Consider the following 23,524-nt stretch of genomic DNA (forward strand, 5'->3'; position numbering starts at 1 on the left):
TGAAAGAAGGAAAGAAAGAAAGTAATATTGCTAACTGCATGAACAAGTGGTGCGCAACTTCTTCAACAACCGTGACAACAACGTAATAATATAGCAAAGCTAAAGCCTAGTTTTTGTCACTAGCGACGTAAGAATTATTGTCAAAATAGGCTCAGTCCAAGCAAGTTAAAGGCACGAACGCAAGCATCGAGACTAATTTTTCCTTCTTTTGTGCATGCGTTTTGTACGTTTGGGGTAACACACAACAGGCAGAACGAAGCCTGGGAGTGGATGAACAAACAATGAATGGTGAGATAAAACAAAGAACGCAGCTCACATGTAGAACAATACACATTGTTCACCATAATCCATGCTTTCTTTGTTTTTGTTATTTTGCCCAATCCCAAGCTTCGTTCTACCAGTGGACACCGACCCTACGTTTGTGTCGCTATCAAAAACCAGGCTTAACTTGAAAAGCCTTAAAAATGATAAGATTTACTACCTTTTTTTCGCTACACATAATCTTTCCTTATATTAAGGGACGAGGTCAAAACAATGGTCCAAAATAGGGACCCGATTTCATGAATTAAGGTGGTGGGTACCGGTACATACCCCCTCCCCCTTCAGAGACCTCTTCAAATGCTCGATACTGGGGGTCTGTAGTGGCGATATCTATTCACAAATATGTTTTTTAGCATACATGCAGACAGACAGTACATTTATTTCTGGGATTTGGCTTTCAGTTTTTGAGATATTTGTGGACAAAATCTTAGATTTCCCTTCCAGAGGTGGTGGGTACCGGGTAACACCACCCCTCCCCCCTAAGATTACAATTGTTTTGCCCTCATCTCTAAGTAAAAACACTTTGAGTCCAATAACACATTTCAACTCGCCATCTGATTGGCTTATAAATTTAAAAGTCAACCCTTATTCAAGTATGTGACAAAATACTGAACTTCCTAACAACGCAGGCAAGCTTCAGAATAATTCCGCTTACTACTTCGCTAAGGACGGAGCCGCATTTTTTTCCCTTTTGGTTTACATTCAAGGAAGATAAACTTTATTTAATTTTCGTTCTTCGAATGCGTTCGATTATAACTGAAGAGCAATTGATGAAGAGTTAGATAAGAGAATGGCTTCGCTATCAACACTTACATGGCGAACAAAACTATGCTACGGAGTAGGTCACATATTAAACGACCTCACAGCGTCAGCATGGTTCACCTACCTTCTTGTTTACCTTCAGAAAGTCGTCAAATTCTCGGGCATCGAGGCTGGAGTGCTACTTCTAATCGGGCAAGTCGCAGACGCCATTGCTACGCCGTTAGTAGGAATCGAGTCTGATAGACTCGAGCGCTGTAGCTACGGAAGAAGAAAGATTTGGCATCTAGTTGGAGTTATATGTGTGGTTATATCATTTCCCTTCATCTTTAACTTGTGTGTTGGCTGTTCAAATCCCTCGCACATGGCTATGTTTATCTACTACGCTCCGTTCATCGTCGTGTTCCAGTTCGGATGGGCCGCCACACAGATCTCTCATCTCTCTTTGATTCCTGAACTCATAACTAATGATCAAGAGAAGTGTGATTTGAACGCTATTAGGTTAGTAATCTCTATTTATTTTATGAAATATTGTTCTAATTATTCACTCAAAATTATTTAGTGTTAATAGCCTACGAAGAAAGTTCCATTCGGGTGCAACGCACGCTAGCGCTGTCACGCAATCCTAGAAAAATTACTTGTTTTCCAGTCATTATTTTTCCTAATATTCTTTATAAAATAAATTAAAAATTAATGGATTTAAAATTACTAAAGTAAGAAGATAAGTTTGTCTAATATATTTTTTAAACATTTTAATTGGAGAAAAAAATACTGATTAAATAAATAACGTGAGTCAACAAAAATGACGAAATCCAACCAAAACATTACGCGGTTCAATCTCAATTTTATCTAGCCCCAAAACAATTCAACAACTGGGCTGTTCGAAGTCAGGGCTGATCTTAGGAAGCTTAATTAGCAAGATTGGGCTTAGCTATAACTCACAGATGCCGGAATTCAGTGGAATTTTGCAGAGGTAGGAAATCGGAAAATTCAGAGACGAAAATACTCTTTGATCCAGTCAAGGGAGAGACCTAACAAACTCCCCAAACTCTGCTTCACGTGTGATGCAAAATACGCGCCTACAGTTTCAAACCTGAGACCTAGTAAGAGGCGAGTGCACAAATGTTATATGCCACGAACGTAAAGAGATTTAACCTTTGTACCCAAAAAGCTCCTTCGCCTCGATCTGCGCATGTGATCACCTTACAGTAAACAAAGCCAAGTCTTTGAACAAAGAATAACGCGTTTACTAAAATGGCAAGCATTGGTACGCCTTTAAAAGAGCTTAACGCTCTAAGCTGGAGGACGCGAATATGCTATAGCTTCGGACACATTCTCAACGATTTATGTGCTGCAACTTGGTTCACTTACTTATTGATTTACATGAAGAATATAGTACAATTTTCGAGTGCTGCTGCTGGGACTCTGCTACTACTAGGTCAAATATTCGACGCAGTGTTCACACCGTTTGTCGCCTTTGAGATGGATAAAACTCGAAACTGGAAATATGGTTCTAGAAAGAACTGGCACCTAGCTGGAAGTGTCGTCTTGGCCAGTGCGTTTCCTTTCGTATTCAACTTGTGCATTCGTTGTGGGAATGCTGAGCACTGGGCAATGTTTTTCTACTATGTACCGTTTATATTTCTGCTCCAGTTAGGCTGGGGTTGTGCGCAGATTTCACATCTGTCTCTGATTCCCGAGCTTGCAGATTCTCTGCATGATAAATGTGAACTGAATGCTGGACGGTGAGTTTGTATTTAACTCCATTGCTTGTGCGTTGTGGCGATAGTACGAATAGTAGCCTGCATTCAGCCGAAGATTTAAACCGCCTGAACGCAGGCTAACGAATATACGAATTATTTTTCTTCGCTAGAGATGATCTTCTGTTATACATCACAAAACATCAGTCTATGGATTTTTTTAAAGAAAGAATAAAATAAATTAATGTGCAAAGCTACTAGAAGGATCAATAAAATGCGCGAAACAAAATTTTCAAACCAGAAAACTGTGAATAATTAGATGAAGATTAAATGTACATTTGATATAGTGTATACAATTTTTAAAATCTCCCAAGTTTTGTCGCTTCTAAAATCACACAGTTCTAAAGTTTCCAAAGTATCAGGCAAAACAAAGGATTTAATCTCCGAAACTCGTTAGTATGATTGAAAACAATTATTTAAGCATTAATTGTCAACAATGTAGACATGATAGATATTTATACAGGTTGACCTTGACCGAAGAGTATATGGTTTCGGCGAACAAGTACTTATACAGAACTCCCTGATATAATAGAACTTAATAACTTGTTTCCGTTTCCCATTTGGGACCACATGTCATTCCCTAGAGTATCATCTTAACTATGAATCTGGATACAATTTAATCTTATTCTCAAAAGAATGAAACGTGGTCTGACATTATGAGAACACATTACGCCCAAGATATTGAGAGAAGACTTTTAAAGTGCAAGCAATTAATCCGTGAAACACTAATTACTAAATAGTGCAAAATAGTGCTAATTAAACAATAGAAAACAATGGAATTTGCATGAAATTGTGCTATTTAGTATTATTGCAAAGTTTCACGGTTATCAGTATTGTTTGCACTCTACTACTTGACCTTGAGATATTAAAACACGCGCTAATTTTTTATCAGCATTTTTTCCTTCTTTTGGCTATCATATCTATACTTTATAATCTGTATATCTGTTCCTCTGATGACATAATGACAACTAACGATGTTTGGCACTGCGTGAGTGCGTCGAAAACCGAATGGTATTTCCTTTACATATTTAAGCATCCCTTTTTCGTTTCTGAGATCAGTGAGTGATGTTTTAACACACAACTGAGGAATTGAACTTCAGAGGAAAAAGAAAGGAGAGGAGAGAGGAAAAGAAGAGTAGGGATGCAAAAAGCGAAAGGACAGGAAAGCAATGAGATTTTATTTCTGTTATTTGTCTTGCAGGTACGCTGCTACAGTAGCTTCCAATATTTTCGTATTCATCATCACTTGGATCATGTTAGACTCAGGAAAAGAAGCCTCGGATCCAAACCAGCTTTCAACATCTGACGCCACGGCTTTTATGGTAAGAAACAGCTGAACTAGTCCCTCAGATTCAGGGTGTAAACTAGTGCGCATTTGCTTCGCACTATTGCTTCGTGAGTTTTCCCAATCACGTACTCATAGCCTTTATTTCTTCGCATGCTCAACGAAATAAATATTTCGTCGAACATGCGCAGTAAGGAATAAAGGTACTGGATAAGAGATTGGGGTTTCTCTTTCCTTATCCCGCTGCGCCACTTTTGATTACCAACCTTAACACCTCTGACCTTTTTCTTTTTTCTCCACCTCCAAAGGGATGAAACATTATTCAGTATAGCGTTTTAATCATGATTACTAAATATTTTTCAGTATGTGGTGTTCATAGTTGTCGGGGTTGGACTGTTCTTCGTCACGATCTTCCACATCGGTGTCAAGGAACGACCACGTGACGCGTCCCATGAGTTCGCCACCAAGTCAAGCAGACGGTCTGCTTCCAACTGGGTCATGTGGTTTAAGGTGCCGCTGTTTTATCAGGTATATATCAGCACGGCTTAATTAGATAATTATACTAATCGTGCTGGTAATTGGAGTCGGAATCGGAAGCTTCTAGCGTATATATGACGAAGTGAAAATCGGAAAACAGAAGGAGTCGTAATCGGAGTCAGGAGCGCCTCGGAAGGTTTCTTTTTTCTTGGCTTGAGCTTACGCTTTATGACGAGCGATTTTCAATTGCAAATTTACGCATGAACGTTTTTTCGAGTTCATTGCCAAGTGGAAACTAAACCAGCCATTATGGACCGTATTATTAGTTATTATAGTATAGGTAAATAAACCCATTTTGGGATTTAATGTGATGTAGCAGTAGTGAACTCACCTCTCACCTCTTGGGTGTCGGGTTTGATTCCTGGACTCGGCATCACGTGTGGTTAGATTCTGTTAGTTTTTTCCCTTGATTCGAAAGTTTTCTCTGGTTCTCTGGTTTTCCTGTCACTGTTCTAGAACATGGCAGCGGCTTGTGATAGGTCCATTACTTCTCACTTTTCATGTCACCCATCTCACTTTGCATTTCCCATTCCTCATTTCCATTGTGTCCTAGACAGCCATCATGTACATGTGTGTACGTCTAATCGTCAATATCACTCAAGTTTACATTCCAATGTATACGCTGGAGACGCTTCATCTTACCAAGGTAAAATTTCATCTAGCTCGTTCCCCCCCCCCCCCCCCTCTCAAACAAAATACAGAAGACGAAAGAATAAAAAAAACCAGTTCGCCCCTTTTGCTTTAATGACTGTAAAAAACGTCGTACGGCCGTAACGTTGCCGTAGCGTGACCGTGACAGACAGACAGACAGATTTTATTTGGCGTTTTGTACATAGTTGCACATCAACTTTTTTCCAAATAAGTTTTTATGTTTATGTATGCGCATAATATCTATATTCACATATTCCATACATACACGTCATACGTACATATATATTCATACATACATATATGACCGTGTCTCAGCATTCTTACGGCGGGATGTTTCTAATGGTGCTTATATTTTCGCTCCGCGCGTGGAAAAAGTTTTTATGTTGCAACGAGAACTCTCGTCTCTCTCGCGCGTAGCTGTCTTCTTAGTGTCGTCACGCAAAACGCAACGCGTGACGACACTAAGAACGGCTGCGGGGGAGACTACGAAAACTCCTACACAATATTTTTTTCAAGTGTGACGCATCAATGGAGCCTATTGCTCCCTCCTTTTAAACAAATTTGGATCAATACACTTTTATAGACCCCTTGCGTGGGACGTCAAAGGAACTCAATTTCATGGCGCAGAATGCCCGGACATATTGCCTTTGCCTCTTCATTTGCATACGCTCGTAATCACTGAAGGACATAACAAAAGAATTGAAAACTTATTGTTATGTTCTCCAAATTGAGCTGCAATCCAAAGTGCTGCAATGGGGTTATTTGTTTTTTCTCTTTCAGGATAAAATAGCTATCATGCCGTTGATTGTGTATGTCAGTGGATTCGTGTCCACTTTCTTGTCCAAACCACTCAACAAGTACATTGGTCGCAAGGTAGTTTTACTATGACAAAAATACAGGAAGGGGGGAGGGGGGGGGGGTAACAGTGAGGGTTAGTGCCAGTGACAGAGGAGGGGGATGAACATTGAGTGGAGGTAACAGGAATATTGAGGGTGTATCCATGGGGCGGGGCAATAAGAGGCTCGCAAAGACAGTGGGAAAAAACTCGTGTGAGGAGGTAAGCACCTGGATGGCTGGCCATCTCAAACTTTTGCCCCTGTTTTTTTTTTTTTTTTTCTTTTTCTTTCCTTTTTTTGGCTTCGAAAATAATTCGAGATATATATATATATATAACTTTCAATCTATTTTGCTCGTCATAGTCGTTAGCCGATTCCTTTCTATCCAAATGCTCTGCCCAGTCTTCGAGAGGCACATTAGGGCCTATACTAGTTTTGGCCTGTTTGTTTTGTCAAGTCGAATTTATATTCATTGTAACGGCATCATCTGCCGGGATTTACTAAGCTTTAGCTGCTTAAGCAACCTCGATCAAAATTATAATAACTGTACAATGGGAAAACAGTCTAATTAAGAATTAATGTCTATATTTTTAGGGAGTGTTCCTTTGTGGACTAATAACCATATTTGCTGTTTGGTGAGTTTCTACCAAGTTTAATTGCTATTGTCGTAAAAACAAATGCGATTTATTTTTGTATCTATTTTTGGCATTGAAATCTACTTCGGTAACGTTGCACGCACGGCAATTTCCAGCGTGTGATCTGCAGGCTCGTAGTAAGCGCGATTTCCAGCGGTGGTGCGTCCGCGATCCTCTTGGAAACAAACGACGACCTCAGGTCTAACGTTGCTGGCAAGCAAAATGTTGTCAGCCAATAAATTGCGAATTTACCGCGTACTGCTGGCCGGAATTCTGGGATGTTAGTGGGTAACCTTCTCTAATTAATCAAAGATGGCAATGCGGTAATGCATTCGTCTCTCACCTCTGGGGTCACGGATTTAACCTTAGAGGTAAGAGACGACATCACATTTGAGTAGAGCTTGTTAGATCTCTCCCTTAAGGGTTTTTCTCCAGGTTTTCTGGTTTTCATCCTTCCACAAAACCCAACACGTTAGATTTCCATGCCCTGACATAGATTAGCTCAGAGTTTGTTTCCGGGTATTGATAAAGGGTTTTGTTTCTTAGTGTATTTATATGCTGTTTGTTTTTCAGCATATGGATGTGGTTTCTGCCTCCTCGTAATGCGCAGGTCTATGGCGTTAGTGTTTTGATTGGCGTTGGGGGATCAACGTTACTCGTTACTGCGTTGACTATGCTAGCTGACCTCATAGGAGAAAATGTGGTATGTTAGATATTCTAAAACGTAATAGCACGTCAGGCCTTATTCGATTAGGCTATGCCTAGAGCGGTTTTCGTATGAGTGGAAAACATTGCAATGGCTTCCCCGATAAGAATAGTTCTCGTATGAGTGCGAAAAAAATTGCAATGGTTTCCCCCATAAGAATGGTTTTCGTATGAGTGGGAAACATTGTAATGGTTTCCCCCATAAGAATGGTTTTTGTATAAGTGGGAAACATTGCAATGGCTTCCCCGATAAGGATGGTTCTCGTATGAGTGGGAAACATTGCATTGGCTTCCCCGATAAGAATGGTTTTCGTATGAGTGGGAAACATTGCAATGGCTTCCTGATAAGAATTGTTATCGTATGAGCGAGAAACACACGGTATTGACTTACAGCACAGTACACGGTAGCGACATGCCGTAACATTGAAATGCTTCCCATAAGAATGGCTGTTATAATTGCGAAAAATACGGTACTGACCTACAGCACGTACACGACACGACAATGAAATAGCTTCCCATTGCCTTCCAGTCATTTTCAGATCACGTGTCATTCCTTGAAAATAAGATTCTTTGTTTGAGTTGTATCCATTTCATGCATCTTCTCATGCGCAACCGTTAAACAAAGAAATGATACTCCAGGGAATGACACATGGTCTGAAATGGGAAAACATTATGCCCAAGCTAAAGAGGTCTATTCTGCAGTGTGAGTACAAAACACCTCTACATTAGATGAACATGGCATATTACTTCAAGCTAAGATGTTAATCAAGCTTATTATTTTGTTTTGAAAGGAAACTGGTGCATTCGTGTATGGAGCTATGAGCTTCATGGATAAGATGTCTAATGGAATCGTAGTCCAGATCATACAGGCATTATACCCTAAAAAGTAAGAAAAACCCACATTGATATTAAGTGATTTTTAGAGTAGGTTTTTAGGACAGATCCAGAGAGGGGGGTGGGTCGGTTCATCATCCAAGTCCTGTATCCTGTCACTGTATGCTGGTTATGAGATTCATTCAGCTTAAGGTGTTAGGAAACAATAGACTCTCTGGCCAATGACATATGATGGGCAAAGTTTGCCTGTTATTGTAGGATGGTAATGAGATTTATTCAGCTGATTGATACCAAGCAATAGAATACTCTCTGCACATGAAGGACAGTGCTTGCCCTTTACTGAGGCTTGGTAATAAGATTCATGAGATTTATTCATGTGATTGATACCAAGCAATAGAATACTCTCCAGTTGATAGCACATGGCAGGCATTGTTTGCCCTTTACTGAGGTCTTGTTATGAAATTCATTAGATTCATTCTACAGCTGATTGATACCAAGCAATAGAATACTTTCTGGTTGATAGCACATGGTGGGCATTGTTTGCCTTTTACTGAGGGCTTGTTAGATTCATTCTACAGCTGATTGATACCAAGCAATGTTATTCTTAATATTTGCAGGCCCAATGCAGGCGGTTTCTACTATAAACAAATTATGGTGTTTGTAGCTGGCACTGCTGCTTTAGTAGCACTAATAACTCTTCTCACAACACTAAGGAAAAAATCAACGGATCATATTATACAAGGTAATATTTTGTTACTATTATCATTAATACTTAGAGTGATTTTACTTGGTCCACAAGACAAACTTGTATAATAGAGCTCTTTACCTTGGACGTAATGTTTCCCCATTTCAGACCACCTGTCATTCCCTAGAGTATAATTTCTTTGTTTAACTGTTGCGCATGAGAAGACACATGAATATTGATACTGCTCAAACAAAGAATCTTATTCTCAAGTCATGACATGTGGTCTGAAATGAGCAATCATTACACCCAAGGTAGAGAGGTTTACTTAAGTGCCTAAGAGTCAAAGTAAAACATAAAAAGATTACTACTATGTATTATGCTTAGTAGTTTTACACTTGCCAAGTAAAATCACACTAGTGTATAGGACTCAAGTCTTAGACAAATCATGCTTGTATGCATCTGCATTTGTATTTATTCCCCTTATTTTTCCACTCGTCGTTTACTCCCTGCGGATATTAGACTTGTCACTGACGTGGCCAAATAAGCCAAAGCAAAACAACGAACATATGCTCATAGTCTAACCTTAGTTTTACACAAGACAGTAATTTTGTACGTATGCATAAAGGTTCATATTGTGAGTGCTTTCATGTGGATAATTTGAGTAATGTGAGGAACCAAGACAGGGTGGCCCAAAATGGGTCTGGCCAGTTATTAATTGTAATATAACTTTCTGCAGGTTCAGGACAAAAAAGTATAAGCACAGATGACGAGAGGCAGTGCCTCCTTCCATCCTCATCAGAACACTCTTTAACTACAAGTCTAGGTTATTCTTGGTCTCTACTTCATCTGAAGGGTCCTCTGACACCTTATGAACCATTTATTAGCCACTCACAGCCTGAAAATACTGATGAAACAATACAACTGAACAGTGGGAGACAGCATCAAGATTATTCAGTCAATGAAAGTAGATCAATAGCATCATGATATTGAAAAAATGATTTAAATAAGGGGTGATCTGATAACTTACAAGCTATTTATTAGCCACTCACAGCCTGGAAATACTGATGAAACACAACTGAACAGTGGGAGACAGCAAGAATAAGCTCTATGTATGCCATGTGGGCTGCTGACACTTTGTCACTCATGTCCTGTCACCCTGCACAGTGCAATACACTTTTTTTTCTAAGAAGTATTTTTTCCACCTCTCAATTTAAAAATGATAATTAAAAAAGAACAAATAGTCTCGCAGAAAATCTTGATGTATGTCTAAACTTTTAAATACTAAGATTTTGGTACCTTAGTTGGGGGGTATCTTAAATAAACCTGGTAGTCAGATGCAGTTTCTTCATCTTCTTTGGTGAAGAAGTCTCGAAGTTTCAGTCCTTCTGGTAACTCTATGTCCTCAAGTCGAGTGAACCCTGAAATAAGAGCAAAAATTCAAATGGCCTGTTCTGGATTGCTCATTCATTTATTTGTTTACTTGCTCACTCATTCACTCAGTCATTTGTTCATCTATTCACTCAATTCTCTAATCAGCCATTTATTTATCATTCCACTCATTCATCTATCCATCCATCAATCCATCCATCCGTCCATCCATCCATCCATCCATCCATCCATCCATCCATCCATCCATCCATCCATCCATCCATCCATCCATCCATCCATCCATCCATCCATCCATCCATCCATGCATCCATCCATCCATCCATCCATCCATCCATGCATCCATCCATCCATGCATCCATCCATTCATTCATTCATTTATTCATACATTCATCCCCATGCATCCATGCATGCATGCATCCATCCATTCATTCATCCATCCATCCATCCATCCATCCATCCATCCATGCATCCATCCATGCATCCATCCATGTATCCATCCATGCATCCATCCATCCATGCATCCATTCATTCATTCATTCATTTATTCATACATACATTCATTAGTTAATTCATGCATCCATTATTCATTAATTCATTTTCTTAATTCCATACATCATTCATTCTGACCAAGTTTTTGATCTACAAGGTTATATTTAGTAAAATGGAAAGTCGTAGGGCTAAGGCCTATCTTTATAACCCTGTAACAAGTTATTCTTCAGATTCATTTTATTCGTATATTATATAAAAAATATCAACTAACCATCATGCATGCTTGAATGAAAAACATGCGTAGGTATTTCCAGTTCACGTAGTGAAACAGAAGTTGGTAAAAATGTTGCTCCATCTTGTTCAGTGAATGATTTTAGTGAACTAGAGTCTTCTTTACCAACCAGTTCTTCACCTTGCACTGTGTAGTGTCTATCTTCTTTGTGTTTAGTTTTGGAGCTTTTGTTTTGAGCTTTTGTTACTGGTGTCGACTTAATGGGGCCTTCACTGGAAATGACTGCACAAAATGGTTTCTTTGTGCTTCTGTTACTGGAAATGGTTTTAGGGCCTGACTTTGTGGTGTTTTCATGACTGGAAATGACTGGAAACAAAGTTCCTTGGCAGCAAGCAGTGTTTACTTTCTCTAAAGGATATCCATTTTGTGATGGTATTGGTGCTTTTGTTGGTTCTTTTTCTTTGCTCAGTGTCTTGTCTAGTGTCTTTGAATTCAAAGATTTTGAGCCTAGTGCCTCATTGTCATCTATACCAACAGTATTATTGCTGTTGAGGGAATGAATGCTTCTAAAATCTTTGAGTCTATGGAAAGTTGGACTTGATCCATCATCTTCAAATATGTCAAAAATTCTTTCATTGACTGCAGTTGTTGAGATATTTGATTTCAATTGGTGGGATGTTGGTTTATCATGATCATCATCATCATCATCACTGTCATTTGTCAACTGAACAGCATTTTCACTGCCTTTTGAACAAGAATCCCTGGATTCCTTGATTCTTGGCAAAGTTGGACTTGAATCCTCATCTTCACAAACCCATTTTAGAGAACTTGCTTCACTGACTTTATTTGGTGATGCCTTTGGTGATTTTTCATGATTTGGTAAATCCAGTATCTCATAGTCATCCAGACAAAATGTACTCTCGCTGTCTTGTGATTGAGAACTTCTGAATTCCTTAAAGATGTGAAAGGTTGGACTTGCTTTATCGTCATGTTCGCTCGGTGAGACAAGATCTGCATAGAAAATAAATCATGAATGAGACCACACAACCTACAAAAAGAAAGGAGGAAAGAAAAAAGAAATAAAAAGGGTGGAAAAAGAAGTAAGAAAAAATGTTAGGAAATAAGGCATGGAAGGAACGAAAAAAGGTAGAAAAAAAGAAAGAGCTACACAAGAAAAGATGGAAGAATGGTTGAAATTGGTGGGAAGAGAGGAAGGATGGATGGAAGAGAGGAAAAACGAAAAAGAAAGAATGAATAAGATAAAACAAATACCTTTAAAATCCTCTGGATAAAGAATACAGTCAAATATGCTTCTATTAGTATCGAGCAACCATGATGATCTAAATGGCTGTACTCCTTTCTCCAAAAATAATCTAGATTTGTAAAATCTTAATAAAAAAATTTAAAGCATTTCTATCATTGGCAAATCATACAGAACAGATAGCTTTCTAAAAAAAATCAGGGAATAGTAAAATGCAGGTAGATCCATGATGGGGAGGAAGAATGATACGTAAATAGTAACGTAGATTAAAATAAGTTGGCAACGTGAAGCCATTTAAACAGCGATCAAATAAAAGATGGTTTTACCTTCAGAGCATTTTTTACTTCAAAAAGTTAATTATCGTTATTTAATATTATTATTATTGAAGAAAAAAAAGCTTACCTGGACATTTCAGTAGAATCATCTGCAAAAACGTAGTTTGCATCCTTCATATCATCTACTACCTTTCCACCGCCTTTCACTGGGAAAAAATAAGAAATTCCTTTTTAAGATAATATTACTCCTTAAATGGAAGAAAAAAGGTGTGTAAAGTCGACATTTTCAAAGATTTTTACGAAAAATAAACTTGTGATTGAATGACTTACTCCAAACCTGCTTGCATTCTTTAGAAGCGCTGGAAGAAAACCACGCATTCTTGCCTCGAAAATCGCACATTCTATACCCAAAAATGTCAGAGACTACTAAAGAAAGAATCCATCTTGAATTATAACTTTTTTTCTCAAAGAAAACCTAGAGAAAAACTATGGTTTTTGCTAAACTATTCGGTGTCAAGAGGATTTTTTTTTTACTCAACTTTTCGCGCTTTTTTAATGGTAGGCTTGGCGACCTCGCTATAGAGCAAGAAAACGTGGTCGCTGTTGCTATGGATACGGAAATAATCCATTAAACTGGAGCACTTTTTTTTTCAGTTTTGTTTTTAACATTTTTTATTGTTATACATGTTGATTTAGGTATATTGCAAAAAGGAGTATCGTATAATGTATGAATATGATTTCAATTGTACCTTTTTACAAGATTCAAAAATGTTTTATTCAAGAGCGTTTCTAAATTAAAAGTAAGCAATTGAGATGAATAAAGAAATAATTTTTTCAAAGTTTAAAAACGTATATGTTCATAAGCCGACTAGATTTCGGGCCGTTATTACCATTTCTGCCCCTTCGACCAAAGTTACAGCCCGTTGCCATGGAGAGAAGTAAAGAGCGCCCTTAAATAATTCTAATGACACGTGATTGACAGGTCCAGCCCTCTAAATAAGGCCTCACTCGTTGTCTGTCCGCCATTTTGGATATTGTATTCAACTGAATGTCTTCTTTGCTTCTTATAATACGCGGAAATTGCCCTTCAGCAAAAGTTTGATTTACTATCGACGTCTTATCTTCATTCTTGAAGACAAAGTGCTACAGAGACGAGCGAAAAACTCGTGTGTTTGACGTCTCGATGGAGGAAAAGCCACCCGTACGAAAAGAGTGCTCTAGTCTGCCCAAAGGATGGTACAGGGAAATCGTTATAAGAAAAGGAGGTCTCTCTGCTGGACGGTCGGATGTTTACTATTACAGGTAGAGTGTCATTTGTAACTTAATTTTTTTATACTTGATACAAATGAGCTCAGATTTGTGACGTAGTTTTGGTTTTAAATTAAAGTTAATATTTTGTCAACCACGTGATGTAAAGAAAATTTTTTTTATCGGGTTCATTTATAGTCTATACAACTTTGAACTTATGTTTTTCATTTTTGATATTATGTACTAAAACATTAATAGATAAAATAATTTGTTGACTCAGGGATTGAAGGCATGATTTCTTTCAATCTTCAAATAATGGAATAAGAACAAAGACATGCATGGTGGTAGCTAGTTTGGTTTTAACAAAGCCATCTGTTAAAACGTCAATGTTGAAATACAATATAACAAAATATTATAACATTTTGTTCATAATTTTTTTAGATGACTATCAGTGTTTTAATAACTCATTATTTAATTTATTTTATGTTTAGCCCTGATGGTAAAAAATGCCGCTCCAAGCCACAATTAGAAAAAGAGCTTGGAGGTGTTGACCTCACAGACTTTGATTTTAGAAATGGTACCTTTTGCAAGCGTAGTAGCAGACGACGTACCAATCCACAAAACTATAGCCGAGATTTGAATGGGACCATTCAACCATCACCAGTACGGCAGTCAACAAAGTCCTTTTCAAAGCAGCCTGTCTCATATTACCCTTCAACTGAGGAACCTAGTCCCCCCAAAAAGCATAAAATGGAACAATCTTGTAAAAATACTAAGATTAATAAAGATAAGCCAAAGCAGTTGTTCTGGGAAAAGCGTTTACAAGGAATTACAGCAGTTGATGTATCAGATGGAAGAAAACTAGATAGTTTCAATCTTTCTAAAGGATTTAAGATCGTTGGTCCAGGTATTGATGAAAAGGGCTTACTTCATGCATTAATGGCCAAGATACACTCTAGTACTGGTATAAGAGGACAACATACATCAATAGTTGCTCTAGAAAAGCATCCTGAAATATGGATAAACGTTGATCAACCACCGTGTACCCCATTTACGATATCTGAAAGCGAAGTCAAGTCGCAAGAGGAAAGAGTAGCAAAGTTGCGCAGAAGGTTGGCTGAGGCTTTGTTAGATTACGATCAAATTAAGCTCAAGATTCTATCCATGCAAAGACCATCTAGGAATCAGTTGGATTATTTGTAGACTTTGATAATATTCTAGTTATGATGGAATTTTATTGGGATATAAGCCATCTTGAAAAAGCATAATTAATATTGGATGTTAAGGCAAGTTATTGCATGTTTGCTTTGGCATGTGCTGTTTAAAATAAGCAAAGCATAAAACACCCAAAGAGTAGACAAAGTCCAGTGACGTTTGGTAATGCCATAACCACAGATGGCGATAAATGCCAACCAGAGATGAGATAAATAAAATGTTTCCAAATAGAGACTATTTCCAGAGAAAAAGTATATTGTAACCAAAGATTGAAGATCATTGATATTGATCAACTATTCTCTAGTAATACATACAAGAGACTGTTTCTGTCTACTCAAACAAGTACTTATTTCCAACAAAAAATTCTGTTTATTGACAATGCTTGGAAGAAGTCTCGTTGGTAATTGAGATCAGATTCTCTGTTTGTTTTGTTGTTTGTTTGTTTTTTGTTTGCACATTTTCTTAGTTTATAATATTTTTGTGTCAAAAAATGTAGTGTTTTTTATTTATTTACAAGTTCCCTGTTTATTCTATAATATAACTATTTTCAAATGTACCATATTTGTAATAAATTTCAATGTGAAAACCTTTTCCCTACCAGGGTTCCTGGATTCTCTCCAGAAGATCAACAAAAACATATACACTTATTTCAATAAAGTTAGTAACCTGAAAAGCTACCAAGCTGAGACCAGCAAGGATTATGGGTGGATACATTTTACATGTTTCAAGCGCTTGATAACTGTTGATGGACTTGAGATCTTCTACCAGTTACAAGTTAACCTCCTCTGAGCATCCTGAACTGCTGCAGTTTGTGTCAAAAGCTTTACTTGTTGAATATGAAATATTTCCCATGATTCTCAGCAATCACAGCTTTCTGGGTTTTTGGTGACTAACTTTATTTAAATAAGTATATAGATAAGAAGATATAACTAGCTAAAAACTAGTGTGAGCTGCGTCAGTGTTTCTAATGAAACAGTAATGGTATAAAGGTAACTTATACACCGTGAAAAGAGTATAAATAAGTAAGTATATAAATGTCCATGGGAGGCAAGAGGTTAATTTTAGAAATGGTAGTCACATGTTGCCACTTGTTAGAATTCTTCACTTTAGGGGTAATTTTTCCCATTCTAGACCAATATGTATCATTCTCTTGAGAAAATGATTATTTGTTTGAATGATATCTATATTTATCTTCTCATTTACACCCACTAATTTGCTAGTAGTGTGTGAGTAGGCCTTTTGCATTAGATTGACACATGATTGTTACTGGATGGCAAAAAAGTTAGGACTTCCTTTATTTATATATTTTTTGCTGGATTGCTAATTTTTGTATCTGTGATATATCAGCACGTGACTGTTGCAAAATGCCTGTTGCTTGGCTCTCAGGATCTGTATAGCATCAAATTTGCCAATTTTGATTGACACTTTTCTTCATAATTGACCGAAACATTCATAGAAAGATTTTGTGGAAAATGTAGATGTTGTCCCATCTCACCAGGAAATTATACAAAAGTGAGCTATGAAATGGAGAACTTTCTAATGTTGTTCATAAAACTGCTTTGTTAACAACTGAAGGAGGGCTAAATGGATCAGTCCACAGAAAGTCGAGGACGTTTGACAATGGGCATAGTAATATGTTAACTTTTTTCATAAATTTCAATTCAGTATTTGGTTGTCTACATTCTCATTTTGAATATCCAGTAGCCTTACTCATTTCATAGGATGGTGTTCACTTCATGCCAAAAGCAGCATAAGGATGTAAGGCACATCGTTGGCATAGGACAGTAGTCGTTTGATTTGCTATAGACCTAATTAATCTTGGTGCAAAGTTTTCTCGTTAGACCAAATGTCATTCCTAATAATATCATTTCTTTGTTTGACAGTTGTGCATGAGAAAACTTACACAAATATGGATACAACTCGAATATCCTTATTCTCCAGGGAATGGCACCAAGACAAAGTTCAATGTCTTCAAAATAATTCAAATACAGCTAATTTCAAGATAATGAATATCAATTATCAAAAGGGTAATGCTCCCCTTCCCCCCAAAGTGCATATGAACCCTACAGGATGCCTTAGTTATTTGAGAGCCCTTTTAAATTTACACTGAATAGTAAATGTCATTCTTATTTATTATTTTTATAAGGGCTCAGTCAAATAACAAAAGCAACGTACAGTTTTTATGTCCATTCTAAAACTTTACCAAACCACTTCTGCAGCTCCCAATGACCACTAACAAGGTATCCAAGTGCTCATAACATGCATGTATTGAGCCCAACTATATTAGGCATCGGAGATGTTTGGAGCATTTGCACAACCTCTAGGAAAGACTGAAAGCATCAAATACAAAAATACTTTGCAAGAAAATGGCAGTTTTATTAATGTCATAGTAATTTAATGTTGCTGTTTCCTCATCTGAGCCAGGACACCTGAGATTTCTTCACGCTTTCTCTTTCCACGGACATGAGTTCCAAGCTAAATGTGACAAAATGAAATCAGATTAATCAGGGATTAAGTGGTATCAAATGTTTTCTTAGAGTGACTTTATACAGCCACTTTCACAATCATGTAGTCCAGAACAAAACTTCAAAACTATTGTCTTTTGAAATGCTTTTTTTTTTTCAAAAAATTTGTTTATGGTGAGTTTTTCACTGCTTAGTTTTGGACAGAAGGAATAAGCAGGGTTTTCAATAGAAACTGGCAGCTGGAGAACCTTGTTGGGTATTTTACATGAACTGCTGCCTATTTTGATTAAAGCTTGCTGCTCCCCCCTATTTATTACAGTTTGCCACTTCGAGTGCAAACAATATATCCGTGAAATATTAGTAACACTAACTTGCACCGTACAATATTTTATGTTAATTCTATTGTTTTCTTTTGTTTAACTAGCACTATTTTGAAAAATTTAGTAATTAGTGTTTCATGGATATATTGTTTGCACTCTACTCACGCTGATATTGAAAACCCTGCATAAGTATATAAAAGTATTCCTTTTAGGAATGCAAATATACATGTATGGATAGAGCATGAATAATAATTTGATTGAGATACAAAAACTCTATAATTTTGGGCATGGATTTTATGGAGACATAGCATATAGATGGCAAGTGAGGCTATTGGTAGGACTTACCCTCTTTTTACAGAATTTCAGTGCTCTCTTGTCCTTGCCGATACGGAGCAACTCCATACATCTCTTTTCATAAGGAGCAAAGCCAACCACTTCCCTGACAACATCACGGACATACTTTACTCTCTTATTGCATGCCTAAAATGAAAAATAAAGGTTAAAAGTTGAATGTTGCAGGATATTGTGTAAATGAATGGAAACAAGATTTACTGTATCTCTCCTACGAATCTACAAATTTAAATTTTAACTGCAACATGAGTATTGGCCATATAATTAGGTCCAACATAGCAGAATACCTTGAACCTAAGATGAAGGGAGAGGTGAGAGGCAACTGCACTACGGCATCGACATTCCACTCCTCACACAAATGAAATTATTTCTGAATATACAGTATTCATGGTTATAAAAAATGAACAAAAGGTTTGAAAGATGGTACCTAAATGATAAAGGTAATTCTAATACTGTAGTTAGAGAATTCAATAATACAAGTTTACAGACAACAAGCCTTATCAGACCATATACCACTATTAAAGAAATACATTTGAGTATGCTGTAATTAATACATTGTGATTGGCTGGGACAGACAATAGATTCTGAAAAGTCTCATGAGATTTCAGTTCCATATTTAAATATTCTCGATTTCCAAAAAAATTATTTCTACTCAAAGCTAATTCCAAGTCTAAAACTATAAGATTAGAGGCTTTTACATTACAGTGGATGAAGAAAAACGTTATTTTATGGTGAGAAAAAGTCTTACCCCCTTTCTTCGTGATGGTTTCTGCTTTGTAACGTTCTTAGTAACTTTGTGGCCTTTTTGCAGGCCGACTGCCATTTCCACTTTGGGAGCCATTTTTAGAGCTGTTCAAACAAGAAACAAATGAAAATATGGTTTGACAATGTAAGTAAAAAGCCTACTACTATGCACCATAAGATTATAATAAGATGAAGCATTACATAATGATTTATGTTGTACTATGCACAGACTTATATAGGGCTAACCTCAATGTCTTCCTTTTCAAAATATGTAATCTGCATTTTTAGAATAAAGTATTATTATTTGGGTATCGACTTAGACACGAAGATACTAATGCACCCAACAAAATGCGTATTTTAAGAAAATTCTAAAGACCGAGGGCAAAAATAAATGGTGAGTAGGAAAAAATAGTACTAAGACTTTAATTTCGATAATATAGTTAGGTTTTAGACAGTAAGATGGATGAGAATCTAGTGGATTTACCTTCTGTTTTATTTCGAACCACGATCAAAATGGCCGAAACAACAGCGAAGAGGACGAGCCTGCAATATGCTCTACCCTTTGTTCAGTAAACATTATCCCCCTGCGCATGCCTATGAAAAACACAGGTAAACCATCACAATATTCATAAATAAATTCTTTCTTATTATTCTAAAATTCTCTTCTAATCCTTTAAAGTTCCGTATTTTCAAAGAATATTCGTGGTATTACTTAAGGGTTTATTTTATAAACGAAATGTGCGGTATCCAGAAAAGAAGTAATAAATAGCAGTCAATGATAATGTCGTAGTGAGGGCTTCCTGTGGTATTATTGACGTGGCTCAATAAGTCAAATATTCCGTTTCTCTCTTCATTCTTCCGTGACTTCAAAGTTTTGTAGGAATTTTAGTAGCTTTTTTACGCGTTGATTCACAATGGCGACTGTACTCCACAATGCCAACGAAGCAAGCAAAAAGTATCCTAAAATCGATATGAAATACAGCTACGGGACGGCCGGTTTTCGAGGTCGCGCCGAGACTTTAAAAGCAGTGATGTTCCGAATGGGAATGTTAGCTTCATTAAGATCGCGTGCCATGGATGGAAAAGCTATCGGTGTAGTCATCACAGCCTCGCATAATCCAGTCTATGATAACGGAGTTAAGCTTGTCGATCCAATGGGAGAAATGCTGAACGCCTCTTGGGAGAAGTTTGCGACTTCTCTTGCAAATGCAGAAGCTGTGGCCCCAGTTTTGAAGGAGATCATTGCTGCGAATGACATTGATATGGTCAAACCTGCCAAGGTTTTTATCGCTAGAGATACGAGACCTAGTGGTTTGATGTTCACACGGGCGCTAATGGATGGTATACAGGCGTTAGGTGGAATTTATCATGATTTTGGTGAGTAGATTTCTCAAATCGGGAATCAAAACAAGTGAAAGTGAAACCCCCTAGTGAACACATCCCCTAGGCCTAGCTGTCTTCGTTATTGTTGCTTTAAAATTTGTTGCCATACACGATGATTATGTATATACAATAATAATTTAACATCTCTCAACCAACTAGAATGGTTCATTCTTTTTTTCGATTGTAAATTTAAATCCATACATATATTCAGTGACCCACTAAACCATCCATCCATCCATCCATCCATGCATCCATCCATCCATCCATGCATCCATCCATCCATCCATCCATCCATCCATCCATCCATCCATCCATCCATCCATCCATCCATCCATCCATCCATCCATCCATCCATCCATCCGTCCATCCGTCCATCCGTCCATCCGTCCATCCGTCCGTCCGTCCATCCATCCATCCACCAGTTGGTCCATTCCTTCATCCATCCATCCATCCATCCATCCATCCATCCATCCATCCATCCATCCGTCCACCAGTCGGTCCATTCCTTCATCCATTGCATGCATGCATCTATCCATTCATCCATCAATCCAATATTCTACCCTTTGATGCACCCTTCATTCAATCAAGCAGTCAGACAACCAACCACAAATCAAACATAGCTATTTATATCCACTTTAATAGTAATCCTTATTGCTTGGTATGATGATGGCATGTATTTCATTATTTCAGGTGTATTGACCACACCCCAGCTGCATTACATGGTACGATGTCATAATACAAAAGGGAAATATGGGGAGGCAACAGAGCAAGGATATTATAAGAAACTATCCAAGGCTTATCTGCATGTGCAATCTCTGACAAGCAATGCCAAGCCAAAAGAAATCAAACTTGATGGTGCGAATGGAGTTGGAGGACCAAAAGTTAAGGAATTATCAAGCCACATGAAAGGGCAGCTACCAATAGTGGTTTTTAATGATGATGTTGTCGAGAAACTGAATGAGAATTGTGGTGCTGATTATGTCAAGGTTGGGCAATGTGAGCCAAAAGGGATGACAATCAGTCCTGGTGACAAGTGCATCACATTTGATGGTGATGCTGATAGAGTGATGTATTTCTTTTTGGATGAAGAAAAAAAATTCCATCTCTTGGATGGTGACAGAATAGCTACTCTCATTGCTGGATACCTGAAAGAATTGGTTGACAAAACAGGTGTGGCTCTTGACAGAGGACTTGGCATGGTACAGACTGCTTATGCTAATGGTAGCTCTACGAAATATGCCCAAAAGGAGCTGAAAGTCCCTGTAGCATTTGCAAAGACAGGTGTCAAGTATGTCCACCACAGGGCTGAAAAGTTTGATATTGGTATCTACTTTGAAGCTAATGGACATGGAACAGTGATATTTAGTGATGAAGCAACACATAAAATAACAGAGGCTGCTAAGAGCACTGCATCAGCATCAGAAGAAAACAAAGCTGCAACAATACTGGTTAGTATGATAGATTTGATTAATCAAGCTGTTGGGGATGCCATGAGTGATATGCTTGTCGTCGAAGCAATCCTCAACGCCAGGGGCTGGGATCTCCAAAAGTGGTATAGTTGCTACACAGACTTAGCAAGCAGACAACTGAAGGTCAAAGTTAAGGATCGCACTGTTCTCAAGACTTCAGAAACTGAAACTGAAGCTCTGGAACCCAAAGGCCTTCAAGAGGAAATCAACAAAGTGGTAGCCAAGTATACCGATGCTAGGTCATTTGCGCGCCCTTCGGGTACTGAGGATGTGGTCCGTGTCTATGCCGAGGGTAATTCCAGAGAAGAAGCAGATGCATTGGCATTAGAAGTTGCACAGCTTGTTTTTGATTTAGCAGGGGGAATCGGAGAAAGACCTCAGTGAACATTTTGCATTCATACACTTTCAGTGAAAGCAGTGCATATTTTTGGTTGTTAGGGAATGTGGAGGGGGCTAACATCCCTACATCCAGCCCTCTCTATAGTCTTTAGTTTTTTTTACCTTACAATTAAGAATATCGATGTTAAGGAACTTTTTTTGGAATTTTTAATCAATATTTTGTTTTTATTTGCAAATTTATCAAAATGATCTTGTAGTTTGTGATTACCATTTTCTTTTATTTTTTCTTGATAATGCATATTAATCTCAAGTTTTCTTGTGCAATTTTTTCCATTTTCCTATCATGGACCTTCCTTATTTTGCAGCCATGTTGGGTGGAACAATAGATGTTATCCCCCTCCCCATAGCCTCACATTCAATCACTTTTGGAATGACGTTACACAGGTTTAAACAAAGGAAATTATTATTCTCATGGGAATGAACATGTCATCTTGTGATTAAGGTTCATATATCAAATGTCTCATCTCCAGTCCCTTGATTGTTGGTATAAGCTGGAAAAATTGAAGATACTGGGAACTAGAATATACAGTATATCCATGGTTCAATCTCATACCCAGAGTCTAGTCCTCTAGTGCCTTCCTGCTTTGTCGTCATTGACTGGTAAGACTCTTGTATCCGGCCTGCTGACCAAAAAGCTGGAAGACTCTGGGCTTGAGATTAACCATGGTTAAGACAGATGTTATACATCTTTAGTCTGTACTTTCTCAGATTTTTACCAATTTCTCTGTCATGTGCAATAATGGCGGCACAGAAAAGCTTAGGTGTTGGTTGAGCCATTGGGTCACTATTGGGTAGCTAATTTTTTTACCAAAAGCCTTATTTTTGAACTCTGGTGACAATTGATTGGAATAGAACTGAACTGTCGAATGATTCTTTTTAGCAGCATTTTTCTAAGAATAAAGGAAAATAGGGTTAATAATAATGTCAATAAAAAGAAGATTAATCTGGTGTATTATTATGATTGAAAAATCGTGTTATTTGTTCTCAAACAGTGGTCCTCCAGTGACTAACAACTAACGGACCAACCTTGAGTTTATACTCAGTGGCATGACTAAATTGCAATCGTACGTCACGCAAGACGTTTATTAAAAAAGAAACAGCCTCGCGCTACTTGCAGCCCCGAAAAAATTAGTTTTCACGAAAAACAACTGATCATGGGTATTATGCATGAATGACATTAAAGGTGTTTTGTTTTGAGACCCAGAAGGAACTCGACTAATGGCGTCACACTTATGGCCTAATAGATTATTTTGATCATTTAAACAACCCCTACAGG

At 37.7% G+C, this 23,524-nt stretch overlaps 4 protein-coding genes across 6 annotated transcripts; 3 read left to right on the forward strand and 1 right to left on the reverse strand.

Moving 5' to 3' along the window:
* The first annotated feature begins 945 nt into the window (after positions 1-945).
* Positions 946-11,156, forward strand: LOC116291594 (major facilitator superfamily domain-containing protein 12). Of its 2 annotated transcripts, none has more exons than XM_031698771.2 (10): positions 946-1,581; positions 4,042-4,162; positions 4,489-4,653; positions 5,216-5,308; positions 6,094-6,186; positions 6,744-6,784; positions 7,358-7,487; positions 8,281-8,375; positions 8,941-9,065; positions 9,745-11,156. In XM_031698771.2, exons 1-10 carry the CDS (start codon positions 1,112-1,114, stop codon positions 9,990-9,992), a joined length of 1,581 nt encoding a protein of 526 aa, XP_031554631.1. In that variant the 5' UTR covers positions 946-1,111; the 3' UTR covers positions 9,993-11,156. The 2 variants fall into 2 exon arrangements, with proteins under 2 accessions (XP_031554631.1, XP_031554630.1); XM_031698770.2 differs by lacking the exon at positions 946-1,581 and adding an exon at positions 1,934-2,825.
* Positions 11,157-13,662: 2,506 nt separating this feature from the next.
* On the forward strand, positions 13,663-15,703 carry LOC116291595 (methyl-CpG-binding domain protein 2). The gene is made up of 2 exons (XM_031698773.2): positions 13,663-13,956; positions 14,394-15,703. The coding sequence occupies exons 1-2, from the start codon at positions 13,838-13,840 to the stop codon at positions 15,103-15,105; spliced, it is 831 nt and encodes a 276-aa protein (XP_031554633.2). The 5' UTR covers positions 13,663-13,837; the 3' UTR covers positions 15,106-15,703.
* Positions 15,704-17,472: 1,769 nt separating this feature from the next.
* LOC116291596 (large ribosomal subunit protein eL36) lies at positions 17,473-19,574 on the reverse strand. 2 transcript variants are annotated; one of them, XM_089038209.1, is made up of 5 exons: positions 19,482-19,567; positions 19,244-19,273; positions 19,002-19,102; positions 18,248-18,382; positions 17,473-17,592 (listed from the first exon to the last, which is right to left on the reverse strand). In XM_089038209.1, exons 3-5 carry the CDS (start codon positions 19,092-19,094, stop codon positions 17,512-17,514), a joined length of 309 nt encoding a protein of 102 aa, XP_088894335.1. In that variant the 5' UTR covers positions 19,095-19,102; positions 19,244-19,273; positions 19,482-19,567; the 3' UTR covers positions 17,473-17,511. The 2 variants fall into 2 exon arrangements, with proteins under 2 accessions (XP_088894335.1, XP_031554634.2); XM_031698774.2 differs by lacking the exon at positions 19,244-19,273 and having other exon boundaries at positions 19,482-19,574.
* A 234-nt stretch (positions 19,575-19,808) lies between these two features.
* Positions 19,809-23,196, forward strand: LOC116291593 (phosphoacetylglucosamine mutase). The gene is made up of 2 exons (XM_031698769.2): positions 19,809-20,374; positions 21,071-23,196. Exons 1-2 carry the CDS (start codon positions 19,912-19,914, stop codon positions 22,231-22,233), a joined length of 1,626 nt encoding a protein of 541 aa, XP_031554629.2. The 5' UTR covers positions 19,809-19,911; the 3' UTR covers positions 22,234-23,196.
* The last annotated feature ends 328 nt before the right edge of the window (positions 23,197-23,524 follow it).

The sequence above is a fragment of the Actinia tenebrosa genome, unplaced genomic scaffold, assembly GCF_029948245.1.
Source record: "Actinia tenebrosa isolate PJP-AT-01 unplaced genomic scaffold, QUT_ActTen_1.0 PGA_scaffold5__44_contigs__length_20552954, whole genome shotgun sequence".
Lineage (NCBI taxonomy): Eukaryota > Metazoa > Cnidaria > Anthozoa > Actiniaria > Actiniidae > Actinia > Actinia tenebrosa.

Bases quoted from the DNA above. Each gene is read 5' to 3' on its own strand.
- LOC116291594 (XM_031698770.2), top strand. From the start codon at position 2,335: ATGGCAAGCATTGGTACGCCTTTAAAAGAGCTTAACGCTCTAAGCTGG. The intron at 4,654-5,215 runs GTATATATCAGC...ATTGTGTCCTAG, and splicing joins AGGTGCCGCTGTTTTATCAG to ACAGCCATCATGTACATGTG. The intron at 7,488-8,280 runs GTATGTTAGATA...TTGTTTTGAAAG, and splicing joins ACCTCATAGGAGAAAATGTG to GAAACTGGTGCATTCGTGTA.
- LOC116291595 (XM_031698773.2), top strand. From the start codon at position 13,838: ATGGAGGAAAAGCCACCCGTACGAAAAGAGTGCTCTAGTCTGCCCAAA. The intron at 13,957-14,393 runs GTAGAGTGTCAT...TTTTATGTTTAG, and splicing joins TCGGATGTTTACTATTACAG to CCCTGATGGTAAAAAATGCC.
- LOC116291596 (XM_031698774.2), bottom strand. From the start codon at position 19,094: ATGGCTCCCAAAGTGGAAATGGCAGTCGGCCTGCAAAAAGGCCACAAA. The intron at 18,383-19,001 runs GTAAGACTTTTT...TTTTCATTTTAG, and splicing joins AACCATCACGAAGAAAGGGG to GCATGCAATAAGAGAGTAAA. The intron at 17,593-18,247 runs GTAAGTCCTACC...TGTCACATTTAG, and splicing joins TGAAATTCTGTAAAAAGAGG to CTTGGAACTCATGTCCGTGG.
- LOC116291593 (XM_031698769.2), top strand. From the start codon at position 19,912: ATGGCGACTGTACTCCACAATGCCAACGAAGCAAGCAAAAAGTATCCT. The intron at 20,375-21,070 runs GTGAGTAGATTT...TCATTATTTCAG, and splicing joins TGGAATTTATCATGATTTTG to GTGTATTGACCACACCCCAG.